Source organism: Taeniopygia guttata, chromosome 2 (assembly GCF_048771995.1).
Source record: "Taeniopygia guttata chromosome 2, bTaeGut7.mat, whole genome shotgun sequence".
Taxonomy (NCBI): domain Eukaryota; kingdom Metazoa; phylum Chordata; class Aves; order Passeriformes; family Estrildidae; genus Taeniopygia; species Taeniopygia guttata.
The window spans coordinates 91,012,668-91,031,245 of NC_133026.1; the positions used below are offsets into that span (position 1 = coordinate 91,012,668).

Consider the following 18,578-nt stretch of genomic DNA (forward strand, 5'->3'; position numbering starts at 1 on the left):
ACAGAGCCTTGTAGGTGTTCTATAGTTATTTACAATTATATTACAAATTCACTGCCTCTGAAATAGACCTGGCCTTCATAAGTGAAGACATTGAAAACTGTGCCCTCTGCAAGTTCAGCACAGCAATATACACCGTTCCTCATAACCTCTCCAGTATCTGCACTCTATTTAAGAATCACAAATCAAACTTCCTATACTACTCAATTTACTCAATTTACTAAATGAAAAATAAAAAAACCATTATAATTTCAGACGTTGTTTCTGGAACTTGAAAACTCTAAAAAATGTATAGGTTCATGAGTGCAAAAATAATTATATATTCTATGAAAGTATATCATCTCCATATCCTTCCAGTGACAGCTTACAGTTGGACAAATATTTATTTTACCTGTTTGGATAACTGCTCTTCACAGAGTTTGTAGAGTGTATAGAATTTTTGACTAAGGATTTGGTTGTCTCGGAAACCAGCACTTGCCAGCTTGACTCGCATAATAATGCTACGGTCAGGCACCATCATGGCAACCGTGCGAAACTGAATCTTCAGATTTTCGGGAAGTTCCTGTCGTCCTGCATAGCCGGGGTTCTGAAAATGCAATTTATAAACACAAACAATATATAGGAATATACAGGGTAGGAAGTTTTGTCTTTCCTGTTAACCATTCAGCAAATGCAGGAGCACACACAAAATTACAAAGGATAACTTGAGCATGTCACAATTACACATCAGTGCACAGTTGACTCAATACCGCAGTTCATGAAGTATGGGGTATCACACGTTATTTGGAGATGTCCAAGACTAAAAGAGTTAGACAGACAGCCACTTACAGATCTTGCTGGAGCTCTTTTAAATGGTTACTACCTCAGAGTCTTGACAGTATTCCAGTGCTGGAGGTTACTGTCCCCTGTGAGCATTCCCAGACCATTTCAGCGCAAAGCCAGTCAAGCAGTGCAAGCCATTACTGAGTATAATTTAAACTAATGGATCTGACCTTTCTCTGAAGATGTCTAAGTCATTCATATGAGTACTGCACGGCTCAGTTGTGACAACTGTAGTCACTAGCAGTGCAGTGATAACTTCTTTCATCTCTTTCAGCTCTTTCCAAACTGTCTCCCCCATGGCCTATGTATGGCACTTATTTGCCCGTTTTTTCAAATTACAGTGATAACATTAACACTTTTCCAAAGGTAGGACCCCCTAAAATAAAGACAAAGGCTTCCATTTTGAGGGGGTATGTAGGTAGCTAAGGAAGGAGAGATAAAAACATGATTTTAAGGTATTCTTATACTTTACTGCTGCTTTGCCTCCTGCACTGCTAGAAGCAGTCCACAGGCACCAAAGATATAAATTCAGGAGGCCAGTGAACCAGAGTGAGAGTGATTTCCCTCACGCTGTCTTCTAGGATTGAGGTCAAAACTTCTTCACAGGTGGTAAAATACTGACCAGACCAGCCACAGTAGTCCTTGCAGTGGTCAATTCTGTTTTATTTTGACTAAAAATATGAGAGGGTTAAGTTTAATGTCAATCTGTCACATATTCAACAAAAAAGTCCTTAAAATACATAGTTAATGATAAATGCATACCTCAAGTCCTAAGATCCCGTTAAAAATATGGACAAGAGAACATTATATAATTTTTACCAAATTATTGTTCAAGTTTCATTAACTATTTTCTAACAGGCAGTTACAATATTTCAGCAGGGAAATTTCAATAGGAAATGGAACAGAAAAGATTTTTTATAATGATACCATTTACATGCATTTACAGACATACCATAGTCAGAAATATACCGAATTCTCTGTCCATGTCAACGACGTCACCATCAGTGAAAGTGAACTGAAGTTTCTTTTTTTTCTTACACTGAAGTACAATATATATCTGCTGAGCTGCCACTGATAAAACTGGAAGTTCAATGCGGTTAAATTCATCAAAGCAACCCCATGCACCTGACTGAGCTAAACCTAAGAAAATCAAAAAGAGAAAAATTCTGTTAAAATAGCAGATTAAACAAGAGTAATTTATCTACAAAATAGAACATGTTCTATACAACTTAGTTTAACATGAGAAGAGCAGAGAACATGAACACAGAATAAAATGAGAAGTCAAAACTCAAAATTAGTTGGGTTGTGCATTAATGACACTCAGAAAAAGTATCACTCCTTGAATGAAAGATACATAAACTTCTCTACAAAGAATCCTAGACTTCTACAGCAACCATTAGGCAGAAAGTGTTAATACTGTATACAGTACCATATAGTAGCACAAATGTGCATAGAGTATGGAAACTCATCTATGCAGGGGATGAAGTTGTCAAGCATTAGAAACTCCTACCTAAATAAAAAGCACAAAACCAAATGGAGACCATTACATTTCTGACAGAAGCATTGTAGCATTTTATAACAATTAGGTAAAAAATTACTATATTACTATAACAATAGGTGAGAAATTACTGGAGATTAATATCCTACTGTTGAAGAGAGAGGAAAGAATCTGATGTTAGATTTAGAATTCTTACATGGAACAGGCCTTGGAGTTCTAGACAGACAGTAGTACCCACAAACATAACTAAATTAATGGCTTTTGGGAGAGTCAAGTACTCCTTCTTCTATATCATGCTAACAGGATTGAAATAGGAGAGTCTACAGTGGCAGCCTTCTAGAGCAGTAGAGGGAAAGCTACATAATTCCCTGCTTTTCTACACCCCTTTTACAAAAGAGACAAAGGCTAGTAAGTCTATGCAGGAGCTTCATGGATGCCATCCCTCCCTTCCCAAAGACCACATTGGACTAGTATTTCAAATTGCCTGAGTCCATATCTAGAAGTGTTCAGAAGTGGTGGAGCTCAGCTTGGTTTAAGCAGTTTGAAGACAGTACTAAATGCAGAAATGAAGCACATGTCCAAGAAAAGGCATTTGTGTTTGCAATGTCAAATAACCATGCCCAGAGCTCCCCTGAATCCTCATACTTTATATGGCAATGTCTATAGCACTGGTAAAATAAATCTATGTCTGGTTTATGTGCAAAGTTGATTCCTTAAGAGCTTTAGATAGTTCAAGAGAAAGTATTCAAAAATCAATAACAATACTATGAAGACATATTCTTTCACTTTGTCTTCATTATTCTTAATTTTTTTTTCCCTTCTCTTGCCTTTGCTCAGCCTGTTCTTCTCATAATATGCTACTTCTCTTCCCTTCCCTTCCCTCTACTTTTCCTCATCTGATGTTCTCTTGCCCTTTAAGATGTTCCTCCAAGTGCCCTTAATGCCACTGTTATGTTTCTTTTCTGACATTAATTTTTTGTTTTTTCATGCCTTTTAACCAATTATTTTAATAATGTTGCATCAATTGGTCTTTTTTACCCATGCAATTTTGGAAGAAAAGAACTAGAGTCAAACCAGGTCAAAAGCAGTGGTAGTACAACCAAAATTAGCTTCTTAAGGCTTAATTTAGTCAGGGCAATACTGCAGATCTCCCACAAAAATTATCTCAATTCCATATGTAACCTTTCCCTAAACTGCTTCTAATTAATTTCTATGATATTATAAGGAAAAAAGATATTCCAAAGGAAGAGAATCTGAAGAGGATTAAAAGTTACATGGACTTAATTAAAAAAATTAAAAGCAAGTAGAATATATACAAATACCACAATGCAATAATAATGCAAAGACTGTAGTAATTCTATCAAAAGTTACCAAATTTAAAATATGAAATACTCAATCCTTCTGTCTTTGAAAACAAATGAACAACATTCCTTGACTTCATTGGTGAGGCATCAAGTCCTTTAACTGATGTTCCTCTCTTTTTGTGAGGAATATTTGGGCCCTGGATGCCCTCAACAGCCCTTCCTGATGATTTATTTTAAAAATATGGATATTGATCTAGTACTGATATCCAACTGTGACAGACAAAATCTCCCTAACAGTATAAAGTTAGAAAGCGTATGTTTATTCGACGCCGGGCAGCGTGCGGGATAGCTCCCAAATACACACCGTACCTTCCAGGTGATTACAGAGTCCTTTTATCCATACAAGTGTTGAATAACCAAAATACAAATACATATGCATAATTTTGGTACATCCCATTCTTTGCTTCATATGCTAATAATTTTAAAATCTATTAAGCCTGCGTAGTTTGTTCCTTAAAATGGGTCGGTGGTCCCTTTCATGGGGAGGGGTCCCGAAATAAGGAAGTAAATGAAGTCTTCCTCCTTCTGACCTTTCTACCTTTTCAATGCAAATATGACAAATGAACTCTTGGTAGAACTCCCATTCCTTGTCTTCAATTGGTTTCGGAACAGAGGAGGCCCACAATTGTCTTATGTTCCTAAAAGATATTTGTCAGTTTCTATATTCTTCATTATAAACCCAGCTAACTAAACATTGTGCTGACAAGCAATCAATTAGTTAACTATTAACTCTTAACTTCATCAAGGCCTACTAATTTATTTAATTAACTATAGTAAGGCTTATCTCTAACTAAAATCTTAGCTCCTCTAAAATCTCTAAATTCCTTAAAATTTACATTACACTGAGGCTTCTATCCAAACTCTGTCTTCCAGTCCAGGAGTTCCATTGTAGCTCAGGCAGGTCAGAACTGTACTCTGTGCAGGGCTGTCCACAGTCCCACCTCTTCTCATCCTGAATTGCTGAATGAACTTTCTGGAGGAGCCCACAGCTCCACAGTGTTACCCCTAGTCCTGCCTCGTGGTGTTTCTGACTAAACTTCCTAGATGAATCCTGTATCCAGCTGGTCATTTCACATTGTCTGATGGCACTGGACTGCTTATGGGAACAAGCTGTCAACAGCCTGCCCTGCTTAGGCATTGTGGGACTGTGCTCTGCTGAGTGAAGTCCCTGCCCCTGCCTTTGTGTTGATCACCCTGGACTCCTGGTTCATCTTCCCTCATGGAGCTGCCCCATTCTTGCTGCTCCCTGATTAAAAAAAAAAAAAAAAACTTATTGCAGAGATTTTTTTGTTTAATTAATTTGACTCCTTTTGTAATAAGTTACATGACTTCTAGGATCCATCCTAAAAAAAAACCAAAATAGTGGGTTTTTTCTACTTCGTTTATTAAACATAAATATCTTTGGGATGCAACAAGAAAAATCTCTAAAGCTGGATAGTTTCTAACTAAGAAACTTAGTTCTGTATAACATTGTCTTTTACACTTACGGTCTGTATCTTAAAGGGTTTTGAAATTAATTTCTCTATTGAATGGTGAGGTTCAGTTCTGAGCAAATAATTTTTACTTTGGGAAAGGAAAAAGAAATTCACTTGTTCTGTAATGCCACCTGCTGCATGGAGTTAGGAAACCTCATTCTCAGACAAAGCCAATATCCCACAGCTTTGAAAAGCTCAGTTCTTGCAAAATTATTTCATTCTGGTGGGGTTGAAAAAGGAAAGAAAATACCTATCTATGCTAAAAACACACACACAAGCAAAGGAACAGCAAGCAAACGAACAGCTGCAAAACAGCTCAGAGACAATGTAATTTTTTCATATTGTGAATTAAATTCTGTCCCCATGCTGAACATATGATGGCTGTCAAATACAGAAATGGAATAAAAGCAGCAAATAAATTACAGGACTAAAGAGATCTTTAATTATATCTAAAAAATATGGCAATGCCCCTGCCTCCATCAGTACAGACATCTTAAAAACCTGGTTCTCAAATGATGAAAGAATCTCACAGAATAGCTGCTAGCCCCATGCAATATATAATGCATATCTGCAATGCAGAGTCATGTCTTCTTCCATGTATTTTTGCACATTTTTTTCCCCCAGGTTTCACACAGGAGTAGAGCTATAGTGATATAATGCAATGGAAATGTCACTGAAACAAAGCTCTGTCTAGCCAAAGTGCAACCCAGAAGCAGCAAACTAAAAAGTAATCATTGGTCCTGAAAGAATTTACAGAATGCCACACTTGGGTATTCACCTTCTGAATTAAGATAAATATAAAATTTTACATTAAATATTGCATTAAATACTAAATCACAAAAAGTTTCTTCAGGTAAGACTGGAATTGCTTGACTGTAACTATAGAAAAGAGAACCAAAGCAAACATAACTTTTATATCCATCCTGTTGCCTTTATAAAGGACAACCAGGGACCTGGTTCAGGTAAGGCAGCACGGCAGCCTGGTCTCTCCAGGCTGCTCGGGCTAATCAACACACGCAGACACCAATATGGCAGACGGTCGAAAAGCCTTTATTATCCTATCTCGTGGGTTTAAATAGTTTTAAGGGTCTTTGCTACGTCAGAGGGGGGTTGGGGGGGTCTCAGGGGTTAGTCGGGTAGTGGAAATTTACCAGAGCAGGTGTGGCTACATTCTTCTGGGGCTTCAGGGGTTAATAGATAACGTGGGGAAGAGAGAGGGGGAGGGGTCTATCTTTCCGTGACATCCCGTGGTCTTCCGTTCGCCTGTCCCTTATCTACCACACCATCCACAGGCAAACACAGGCAAAATGTTTTTGGAAGGGTATCCACTCTTTTCAGGAAAAGTGATGAAGTATCTCTGGTTTGCTATTCATGGGCAACTTCAACATGGAATTTGATATAAGAGAAAACTTGAAAATTCATCTTCCCACTTGCATCCCTGGTACTTTCTCAGGTTACCTCTGGTCCAGTTGAGGTGACAAGTTGCATCTGAATCTACATTTTGGTTCAATTTTAAAAAACAAAACTATCAAAGATCAAAGTCCAGGCCTTGAACATATCAACTAGATCATCTGCCTATGAATTTTTTGAGTCACACAGAAAAACAAAACAGATGGAAACAGGGAAACAGAGAGACCAAACCTCATCTCTGACCCAACCAGAAGAACTTCAAATCATAATTTTATAGTATACAATATATGCTATATTAGTTATCTTATCTTTTTCTATTCATTTTTTCTAAAGATGAAACTTCTTGTCTTTACAGAAGTCTGGAAATATGCCTGCAGACAGGACAACACCACCTCTCCCTGCCTCTTTTCTCCTTATTGTTAAACCTGCTAATGACTTGACCCACAGCACCAGATAATGTGAAAAGTTTGGGTCTGGAAACTCTGGTGATGGAGCACCAAGCCTACAACAAATGTGGAATTCCAAAAAAATTTCCCATTGTGACCACTGAAATATGCAGTGTGTTAATGAGAACTTTCTTATCAGTCTACATTGAAGTGCTTCTACAGCTGAGAAGAACAATCCTTTTTTTCCATTAAAGACCTAACGTGCAGTAAAGAACTTTTATCTGAACTCCCTTTGCCCTTTATATGAAATCAAAAAGTGCTCATTTCCTTCTTAACTTCAGTATATCCACACTTCAAGAAATTGCAGATATTTTAAAGACATAAAAAAGGTGATTGCAAGTCAGGCCCTTCCAAGCAGTGAAACTAAGTCCAAAACAACTGACTTCAAATGTCCCTTCACAAATGAAAGCACCAATGGCTTATACAAGAACAGAATCTTACTTTTACTCCCATATACAAAATAGCCATATGAATGCTGAAAAAACCCACCCTATTCAGGCTCTATTCAGCTGGATCTATTACCTAATTCTCAGGCAAATTCTCAGAGAAGCAAGCTATGATCCCACTTGCAAATTTACTGAAGTAAGCAGTCACAGGCATCATGGTTGCTTGAGCATCAATTAGATGAGTTCTATAAATATTTTTTCTAGCTCATATTGAACATCAGCCTGCCATTAAATGAGGCAGCCAGAGAAGGATACACTATACACTATTACTTTGCTTCTGAAGCATATGATGAAAATACTACATGGAAAATGGTCAGCTTATTAAAAAAAAAAAAAAAAAAAAAAAAAAAAAAACAACAGAAAAAGAAAACTGATCCCTAAAACTCAACTTATGCTTTTAGACACAGAAATTGTGTCCAGTTTTAATAAAAGAAAGCAACTACAAGCTGTAATGATCACTACTGCCTCAGTCTGAAATGGGAAAGGATAAGTTACCAAAGTGCACAAGATAAGAAGCAGGATAAGAAGACAGAAAAAAAAAAGCAAGGATACAAAAATAGGTGTCTGAACTGAAATGAGTCACAAACAGTTTAATACAAAGAAGTGAAATCACCATGGAGTCAGGAAAAGAGGTGTTTACATAAAGACATACAAATATTCTCACAAAAGGAACAGAGCAGAAGATAACAACAGTTAGGTGACATCAAACCCAATGCAAGGAGAAACAAAGGCTGACATCTCCCTTACAAACTAATGACTGCAGGTACAGCAGATGACTGTGCTTGGCATTATGAGCATACTCAGATATACCAGGCCTCTTCTGTCTAATAATAATGAGCAAAATAAATAAATAAATAAATAAACCTGTGATGTTAAAGGTCTGCACATATGATAAAAGATGCGCAAATAAAACTTGGCCCAAATCTGTGGGGGTTACAAGAGGTGCTTTGAGAAACTTGTGACTTTAACTGAAGCTATTCATATGCTTAGATGGTTCAGTTTCTAGCTCAGAAATGTTCCTCTGCTTAAAATATTATGACCAGCTTCACTGGCTTCTTAATGGAAACTAAATATTATCCCCAGGTTATAGTTTAGCCTTCAGGAGATATCACAACAGTGAAAATTTTGTTTCTGATACCTTGTGTTACAGTTAAAAGCCCACCACTCACAGAAAGTGGTGGCATTCTGGTTTATATATGGCCAGTCCATATATAAATGCAGCTATATATGATAAAAAAGATCATTATGATGAAATCAACACATTTGCGATCATTAATCACTGTTTGCAAAACAAAATTCACAATTTTGCTAATCATGAAGCGTTATCAGAGTTTGGCCACTGTGCCATTTTCCTGGCTTCAAGAGAGTCCTATAGTTAAATAAGACACTACAACCCTGCCTTGCACAACATCATTAAGCTTCACATTTGATAGCCTTGTTCAACACAAAAAATAGCAAATAATCAATAGAAATCCTCTCCACATGAGAGGGGTAGGATAGAGGCATTGAAAAACCATCAGACAGTAGAAAGGGTTAAAAGGGGAGAAAGAAAAGAAGACAGACGAGAAACACCATTGAAGAATAATCAAACAAAAAAGTACTGGAAAACATGCAAGAAGAAAGAAAGGAAAAATCAAATATCAGGTAAAGTTGATGAGTGCTGGGAAATAAGAGGAAACAGAGGTGAAAATGCCCTCCACATCATTGCTAACTCACTACACCAAAGGGGCAAAACCTTACAACTCTAAAAAAAATAAAGCAGGTATAGTCTTACCTTTATAGATACGACCAAGTCCTCTGTAGTCCATTTGGTCTGAACAATTGAAAACAACAACATACTTTCCCAGGCATTTGCCCATGTCTTTGGTTGTCTCTGTTTTCCCTGTCCCAGCAGGTCCTGCTGGTGCACCACCCATACTCATGCCCAGGGCCTGTGCCAGGGTGATGTAACACCTAAAGACAGAACAAACAGATCTGTGAAACTTTCCCGTCTATTAATTACTTGAAGTCCATCAATGCAACCACAACAGAAGTATTATCCAGAGCTGGGGAAGGGGGCAGAAATGTATTTCCCTGTGATGTGTCCTCAGGCCCCCCTGCACACTGGGAAGCTGAGTTATCGGGACCAGATTTGTTCCACCTGCAGAAAAGCACTCATCCAGCACAGCCATGACTGCAATAGCCCAGGAAATACACAGGCCAATTCTAAATGCTGAATACCAAAATACTGTAGTACTGTGATTTTCTCAGACTGTCATACCATCATACTTCCTTCATCACAGCCTTATTCTGCAGCACCCAGAGCCACTGGATTTCTGCCTTTTCCCCCTCCCTCTGTGTCTCCAGAGTACTCATGATGGGCTCTCTGATCTGGAAGGCACAGAGGCTGGAAGTACCTCCTGTTCTCAACATTTCCATAGCAGCATGCCAAATCACAGCAGTGCTGCCAGTCACGTAAGGTTTTGAGTTCCAGGAGGACAATGGATGAGAGCAGAGATTGCAATGGGCAATAGAGAAAGAGGAGGAGTCCATGAGTCCTATGATTATCTTCTGCTTCAGCCTCCACCCTGGGTTGAGATCCTCAAGTTTAAGTCTCAGCCTTCCCAGATTGTGTGGAGGCTACTGAAGCGTGTAAGGAGGAAGCCTGTTGTTCTAACCTCCAATGCCTCAAAATCACATCAAACACATTTCAGCAGTGTAAAACTCTAGCTTTATGATATATGTGGGGACATAAAATGGGCACTGGAAAAAAATCCCAAATGATAGCACCTAGTATGATTTCTTCAGAATCAACAAATACTCATTCTAATACAATAGCAGTAATAATGCTTAATCACCTTATTACTCAGTGATCTGTTAACAAGTCGTCATTTAACACATAAAAAATACCACTCCTAACAATTCTACTACTGAAAACTGAGGTAAGGACAAAACTGAATACATAGCACAAGTTCTATGCAGACCTTTCCCTCCATTTTTGGTGCTTGCCATGACATGGACTGTGTCTGATATGATTTGCAGGAGCATTTAATTTCAGCGCTGTTATCTCAATGCAATGTACTAGCAGCTGTGTGTATTTATCACTTGCTTAGGGAATCTCTCTGAACATGAAATCATTAGTCAAACAGGACTTGACTCCAAGCTGATTAATGGAACAAAGACACCATTACCTGAATATTTCAGAAGATCAGACAATTCCACGCAGAAGTATTATAAATACTAAAATGGAAAAAGCCCACAAGGGGAATAAAATCTGTTGGTGTGCAACATTGCTTAGAAACATAAGTTTCCCTTGCTAGCATTAGGAAAGATCTCTGCTTCAAATACCCTTTCAATATGTGACAGTGGGTCGCCTCCAATCCCTGCAGCTTTGTTTGGCTCTTCCAGGTTTGTCCAAAGACAGATTTGCCTGTTCTTTCTGTTGTTTTTGTTATTATTATTATAGTTTAAAGTAATTTTAAAAGTTTGTTTTCTTCAATCATGTCACCCTGTGCTCATTTTCAATCTTGTGTGACATAGCACCTTGTAGAATCATAATATATCCTACGTCCAGTTCCAGTCTAGTTCCTTCTCTGCACAGGACAAACCCAAAAACCACCCCACATGCCTGAAAGTTTGGTCCAAATGCCTTTTGAACTCTGGCAGGCTTGGTGCCATAAGCCTTCCCTGGCTGCCTTTTAGTTCTATGAACAAATTTTGAACACTTTCTTGATACTGGCTCTCCTGGTGGGTAAAATCATTTTTAGTGTGTTAGTGCTGCCATAGCCACTAACCAACTGTATGTGTACTGCTTCAAACAAACCTCTATCTAACACAGGAACAGTAGGGTGCATAACATAGAATTTGGGAAATGTGTGTTACTTATCAAAAGCCAGGTATCTACATGCAGAGATTTGGCTCTCTTAAATAGCTCACAGGGAATAATTTTTGTTCAGAAATAGGCAAAAATCTGAATTTTCATTAATAAATAAAATCTAGTAGCACAAAGAATGCAAAGACAATTCCAACATTAACTCAAGATGGGGCTTTGAGAAAACTGGTCTAGTAGAAAATATCCCAGTCCAAGGCAAGAGGGTTGGAACTAGATGATCTTTAAAGCCCCTTCCAATTCAAACCATTCTATAATTCTATAAATGACTGAACAGGCAAAGTATTTTGATTTTGACATTCATATTCACATATAAAAGAACAAGCTCTGGCATAGCAAATATATCTGCCTCTTGCCTAGCTGAAGCACTGACAAAGCCCTTAAGGAAAATAGGCATCTAATGAAGTTTATACTGTGCTGTATACCTAACACTCAAGCAATAAAAATTTCTCCTTGTGATTGCCCTTAGAGCTTTTCAGTATTTGTATTCCTGCAATTCTCCATAGGCCTTTTTTAAAACCATACTGGCACTACTTATGCAATGCTATGTCCTGAGTTACTGCTTTTTCCTATAGGTTGACTTCAAATTAATCACTTGCTGCAATTCCAAATTCCCATGCTACTACCTGCTTATTGAAAGCAGCAATATATTGGTGTTTAGATTGACTCAGTTTAGGCTGGTGAAGTGTATGGTGTTCAGGCATATTTACCTTGAGAACAGCTAAGTTTTGTCATGCTCATCACAGCTCATGTAGCTCAAGCAAACACTCAAATTTAACCTGCTTTAGATAGCTGAATATATAAGCACTGGCCTCTGCTGTTCATCAGCGATATTGCAGCATTGTAATAAATCTAAGTAATTCTAAGTAATTCTGACTCATGAAAGTCAAAAGAATTAAGTCAAAGGAATTAAATCTTAGCTCCGATACTATGCACTTCATTCCTTTTACAAATACCTGTCAGTTAAGGGAGTTATAACAAGCCTGTCTGTACAGCCCAAGTATTCATTGCAGTAGGTGAACTCTACATCAGTGATTTTGATAATGCATTTATCCAAGTCTTCAAGAAAATAAAATCGAGACTGTTTTTGCCATTCAAAATCAGATGGAGATTTAATGTTCATACGGACCTATTATGGAAAAGAAAAATCATTAATACAGAAATTAATCAGTAACAAATTAATCTTAAATTCCATACAGAAAAAAAAAATCTACTTAATATAAATTCATGACCTTGAAGAATGAGCACAGAATCTGTCATGAGCCAAGACATCCAGAATTATCTTTTCAAACCTGTCTATGACATGCTCTGAACCTTCTGTCCACTTTGGTTTTCCTCTGATATGGGCACAGACGTTATGAATTATGTCTTACAGAGATATTGAAAAGCAGTCATGGAAAACATAAAAAATGAACAATACTGGCTGTCCTGCATGCTAACTGCACCATTACTCACAGAAATACTAAATTGTGCGCAGTATTTGAATACATTGTATAGACGTCTGAGTGCTTGTTTTTTGGGGTTGTATTTTTCAGTACGGACTTGCCAGACTTGTGGTAATTAATAGATTCATTATTATTGACACTAGATCTCAAAACCACCGGCCTCTTACAGGCCTGGTTATTGGCCTTGCAAACACAGTGTAAAGTGTAGAGGAGGCTCTGGAATCTCAGCCACTTCCCTCTCCTTTATCTCAATCACTAAAGGATGTGTTTAACAGAGAACAGAATAGAATGTTTTAAGCGAGAAGGCTATTATTACATATACAATTTAAGAACCCTTTCCTCAGCTGTGAACTTTCTCCTGACGTTTTATTTCATATACAGTACCTACAAATTTAAACAATTTTCCATAGTTTTGTTATAATATGACATTAAATTAAGAAAAGTTATGAAGATAAATTTAAAAATACAGGCAGAGGATAAAACCCCAAGTTTATGTTAGGAGACAGCAGTTTTCTTTCTAGATTTCAGTACTTTTCTTTATTGTTTCCTATTTTCTTTACAAATGCACTTAATTTTTATTTTCCTAACATATATGCATAAACTAAGCAATCAGTATTGAATTATTAGCCTTTGCATCATTAAAGACTTTTGGAAGTAATTTTACTTCCATTTTTATAATTATTCTTTCATTATTCAACATACTTATCTAAAGGAAACCTGATGCAACTCAATTATCAAAAAAAAAAAAAAAAGAAATATCTGTTATATTTATTGTTGCTATCCTCTTCAAATATATGAAGCCTCACTGCTTTTACCTTTGAATAACTATTACCTTACATCAACACATAGGCTGAATCAGAAATCACAAGATTGACAGGGAGGGTTTTTTTTTACATTTACATTCCAATCAAATAATCCATTAAATCTTCAAATCGAGAGGATAGTTTAATTTTAAAAGTTAAACTCTTTTGCTCACAGTGAATTTGTGCATGTATAAACAAACATTTAAAGAACTGAAATCTAAACCTATGAACACGCCTATATAAAAATTCACCCTTCTCACTGTATCACATCTATATTAAATCAAACTAAATCTGATATGCTCTATCACAGCAGTAATGTCAGAGCTACTCAAAGAGAATAGATTCTAAGATTTACTTATAATTATTTTATATGTGCAAGACCATCCATACAGAAAGTTCCCTTGATGGTTTTCCAAAACTTACCAAATCATCAAAGATATCCTTCTGGTGCACATGAATGGTGATTAAAGTTTCATATTTTGTCCGCTCCATTCTTTTCAGATTGTGTGTTGCCATGTCAATCAAATAATTTAAAAGTTCTAAGAACTTCTGATTTGTTGTGTGCATTACCTTTTCCACAAGCAAGAATGATCATATTAATATAAACACAATTTTTTCTTCCAATATTTAGAATTTAAATTTAAAAAAAAAAATCTGAAAATATCCAAGGTTATAATGTTCATATCCTGCTTTGTATTTATTAGGCTTGAAATCCTAAATTTGGATTTTCAGACTGCCTTCCATTCATGCATTGCTACCCAACAGAGTACAATAAGGTTATATCTTGATGAACAGGTCACACCATAAGATTTTTTTCCAAGACTTGCTCCTTTTATTATACATTACATTTTCAACTGACTGCCTCCCTGCATATATTCAAAACCATCAGTCAACGATTTTGGGTAGAATATATTAGTTCAAGCTTTAGGGGGAAGAGGTTTAGAAACCTACTATAATTTTAGATGCTGACACTAAAATAATAATTTATTTTGCAGTACCAGATCTGTTACAAAGTTCCACAAATACTGACTATACAATACTGACTTACATAAATGAGTCTTAGACTTACATAAATAAGTCTAAGACTTACATAAATCACAGCCTCTGCCAGTGATGTACACAACAAAAAAGCACTGATATTTAAGAAAGAGAAGCTCATTTATACCCCATGCCAAATGTGTGACAGAACAATCACACCAGCTTTCTGTAAATACATGCAGAGCCTAAAACTCACCCAGTTTGCTGAAAAAAAATGCTAAAAACACTGTTAAAACTAACAGAGAATTAAATAATCTCCCCACCCCCCAAACATACATATGCAGTTCAGCCCAAAAAAACCACAAAAGTTGTTTTCTTGTAAATGCAAAAGAATCTTTATACCTAGTTATTCTACAAACTAGAGTGGACTAAAAGCAGGTTTATGCTCTTTTTAAACTTTGAACAGTGCAGAAAATGTAGCAGTACATGGTTTTCTCCATAGTCTAAGCCCTTACTTTCATGCAGTATCAAAGTACAGCACGGAATTTGCCCTGCATTTGCTTTTATGGTAGCATGTTGTTACTCCTTCTTTGTTCAATCTCACTCTGTATTCCTGATTAATGGTGGATTACAACCCTTTAGTTCACATTCTGTCCTTGTTCTTTCATAGATTCACTGTTAGGAATGACACCTTGGCTGTTAACAGCATTTTATCCATGTGTTTGAGATTAAACCAACACAGATTCTATTCTTCCCCTTCCCTAGAAAAAGAGCTCATCAGCTGAAGGATGTAATACATTTGGATAGAGTAGACCAATGTCCACAAAGCACAGTTACTTCCCCAAAGTTCAGGAGCTCTTGTTAAAGTAACATGATAAATTTCCCCATATTACAGAATTAAGAAACTGCCTCTTCCCAAGATGATTCCCTAACAAAACAACAGAGAAAACCACAGGATTAGGAACAATTCCAAAGCACATGCTGGGGGGTTAATGAGGAGGTGTGACCCCTTAACACATTTTTTATTATTCTGCTTTCCTGATAGTTTATTTGTTGTTCTGGGTAATTAACTAGTCCTTTGTGCTTTTTTCTACATGTTACTTTTAACTTTTCACAATATGTACTGTTACAAACAATGCTTTTAATAAATCCCCAAAGACTCATTAAATGCTACCTTTTTGTCTGTTTTGGTACTGTTCAGTGCCTTCTCTGCGTCTCTGGTCCAGATAATTTGAATTCCCAGAAGCCCTATTTGTGCAGGAAACATTGACTGAAACTCATACATCTTAAATTCTGAATCATTAATGGCCATTGACGCCTGTCTAATAATGGTGTGGATTGTTTTCCTAATACCATCCAGCAGCTGACCTAACCAGAATTCCACATTGCCCTGAAATAAACAAGAAAGTACTTTTAGAGAATTATTTTATGAATAATTCACAAGAAGCAAGAGCTCTACGTGACAGTTTTCCCAGTCCTTCATACTCCCATTTCTGTATTTGTTATTCTCTAATCTTTAGCAGATTCCTTTCCTCTTTCTGCTCCACTGCCCTTTTAGAGATATGTGATGGATTTGGCACTTCACAGCAGTACTGCTGAGAAAACAGGTAAAGCAATCGTTACAAACTGACACAAATGTTCTGTCCCTGCTACTCTTTGCTCTTGCTGTTCACATTGGGAGGTTTTCATTCAGCTAGTAAAATAGCATGCTGCAATACTGTTGGCCTCTAAAACATAAATCTACTTTAAATCAAGTCATGAAAAACTGTAATATATACTTTCATTACCTGAGCTAAAACTGGTTCAATAATATTGACCTTTTCTCCTTCTTGAGATTCAAACAATAAAATCTGGTCGTAGTTTTTTTCGTGAAATCCCACTCGGTTAACATTGTCAAACAAACTTAATAAATGTGCCTACAACAGAATCAGAAGAAAAGCCTCCATAAACTGACCTCATATGGAATTCTTACTTTGTCTTTAAATGCTGTATTAGAATACTCTGTAAATCTTTCCATAAGTGAAAGAAACTCTCTCAAATAAACAACAAAATCCACCACAGTCTTCACTTAGTGATATCGGCCATAAGAACACTATTGCTTTATTACTTGTACCTGAATAGTGTGGGAATCAGATGCTTGACCAAGAATTTCCAGAAGAGCAGGGTCAGATACAAAAAAAAATCTTGGAAATATTAACCGCTTTTTTTCCAAATAGCCAGTCAGTGATTTCTGACAGATTTCCAACTGTTCCAGCAAATGTGGTAGCAGCTGCACCAAAGTCTCATCTCCAACACAGCACTGCACAATGTTTGATGTTTCATGGGCTCTCTGCATAATTCTTTGCCATGATTTATCAATATTCTGAAATCTTCTGGCTTCCTGAAGTACATGATAAATGCATTAACTTTTCCTTTTGTCTGTCATATTCTAAAAATTAAATAATTCTATCAAAGTAACAGTTTAATATCTCCCTTGCTGTTAAAGTCTTCTTTGGAAGACTTATGTATGAATATTTATAGGCATGCTTATTATTGACCAGAGTTCAAATTGCAAGAAAAAGAGTACAATAGGAATAGCTCTGGAAATGTCTTACTTCACGTTGGGCACCAAAATTTTCCACAGAAAAGGATTCAAACACACATGAGGAAATGCAAAAAGCACATTTCTTAGAAATTGTAGCCTTCCTAACAGCAATATACAATGTCATGTAAACTGTTAGTAGCAGCACTTGATGAACAAAACCAATTGCACAGTCTGAAGCTGCCCCACTTGTACATTGCACGTGTTGTAGCTGGAGACAAATTCTCAAACTGGAAGCTGAAAAATAAATATTTTTATACACTGGGTGTATTGACATTAAAAACTCTTTCTTCATCTACAACCAATTAAATGTTAATGGAATCAGAAATTATCCGAGACCTAGAAGAGATCACAAAAGAAGACCCAAAGCAATTTGTCTGTCACAAGGCAGGATCATACCCAAAATATCTCTCTGTCTTGTGTTTAGTGATGTTCAGAGATGGAGATTTAGAAGCCTCTCCAGGAAATTTTTGATCCTTGTGACTCTCTTCTAATATCTAAGTTAAATCAGATAACGAAACAAGGTTTTTTCCTTCCTGTTGAGAACAGCCCTTATATTTTAAAAAACTTATCACTTCCACACTTCAGTTTTTCCTTTTCTTCGAGTCAAACAAGTCTAGTTTGTTGAACCTTTTCTTGTCCCTGATCCTTCCTGGATAGCTCCTTATTCTTGCCACCCTCTTCTATACTCTCTCAAATTTGTCAGTGTGTGTCTTTGGCCAAAACCAGACACAATATTTTAGTTATTGGTTACTGATATTTGTGTATCCCACTCTTCTGCATTTTGTACACCAGCAAGCTAAAATTATCTTTTTTGGTAGTACTATCAGAGACAATGGCAAAAACCTATCAAAATAATGGCAACTACTGTTTTTCCACTCTCCATAAAGCTTGTTGCCCATCCTAAAAATAAATTTGATTTGTTCAACATGTTTTGCTTCTAATAAATTTACATTGATTGAACACTATTCATCTTCTTGTTAATTTCCAGATGCTAAGTTACTTATTGCAGTATTCATCCAGAAATTGCAATTAAACCCACTCCTCATTACTCCTCCACCAAGCTGTTCCTTCTCCTCCTTCATCAAAGACAGTCACTACATTTTTTTTTTCCAGAATATTGGTTCATGTATCTATCATCCTTGGAAGAAGAGGCTTTAGTAGCATTTTTTCATTTACACAAGCTGCTTATTGATTCTCAGATAAACCCTAACAACATAAATATATCTCATGAACAAAAAAAAAGCAATTGTTGTTTAAACAACAATTGAGAAAGCTTTGTTTAGCTTACAAAATTAATCTTAATTTGCGATATTGTAAGCCTTAATTATAAAATATGTATCCTGAAATAAATTATTATTTAATGATTTCCCAGTAATAACGGCTTTGTTTAGTTACACCATTTGATCCAGCACAACTGAACTGTATGAAAACCCCTCATTAGG

General features: G+C 36.6%; 1 protein-coding gene across 2 annotated transcripts in view; it reads right to left on the bottom strand.

Annotated features, from left to right (window-relative positions):
• LOC100232083 (dynein axonemal heavy chain 5) overlaps positions 1-18,578 on the bottom strand; it is a 152,233-nt gene that overhangs the window by 91,754 nt on the left and 41,901 nt on the right. For both annotated transcript variants that reach the window (XM_030265831.4, XM_072924432.1), the window contains exons 37-44: positions 16,666-16,932; positions 16,340-16,468; positions 15,727-15,942; positions 13,998-14,144; positions 12,283-12,455; positions 9,233-9,411; positions 1,772-1,959; positions 389-583 (exon numbers count right to left, since the gene is read on the bottom strand). In XM_030265831.4, the coding sequence (XP_030121691.4) occupies positions 389-583; positions 1,772-1,959; positions 9,233-9,411; positions 12,283-12,455; positions 13,998-14,144; positions 15,727-15,942; positions 16,340-16,468; positions 16,666-16,932 (1,494 nt within the window). The remainder of the gene's footprint in view (positions 1-388; positions 584-1,771; positions 1,960-9,232; positions 9,412-12,282; positions 12,456-13,997; positions 14,145-15,726; positions 15,943-16,339; positions 16,469-16,665; positions 16,933-18,578) is intronic.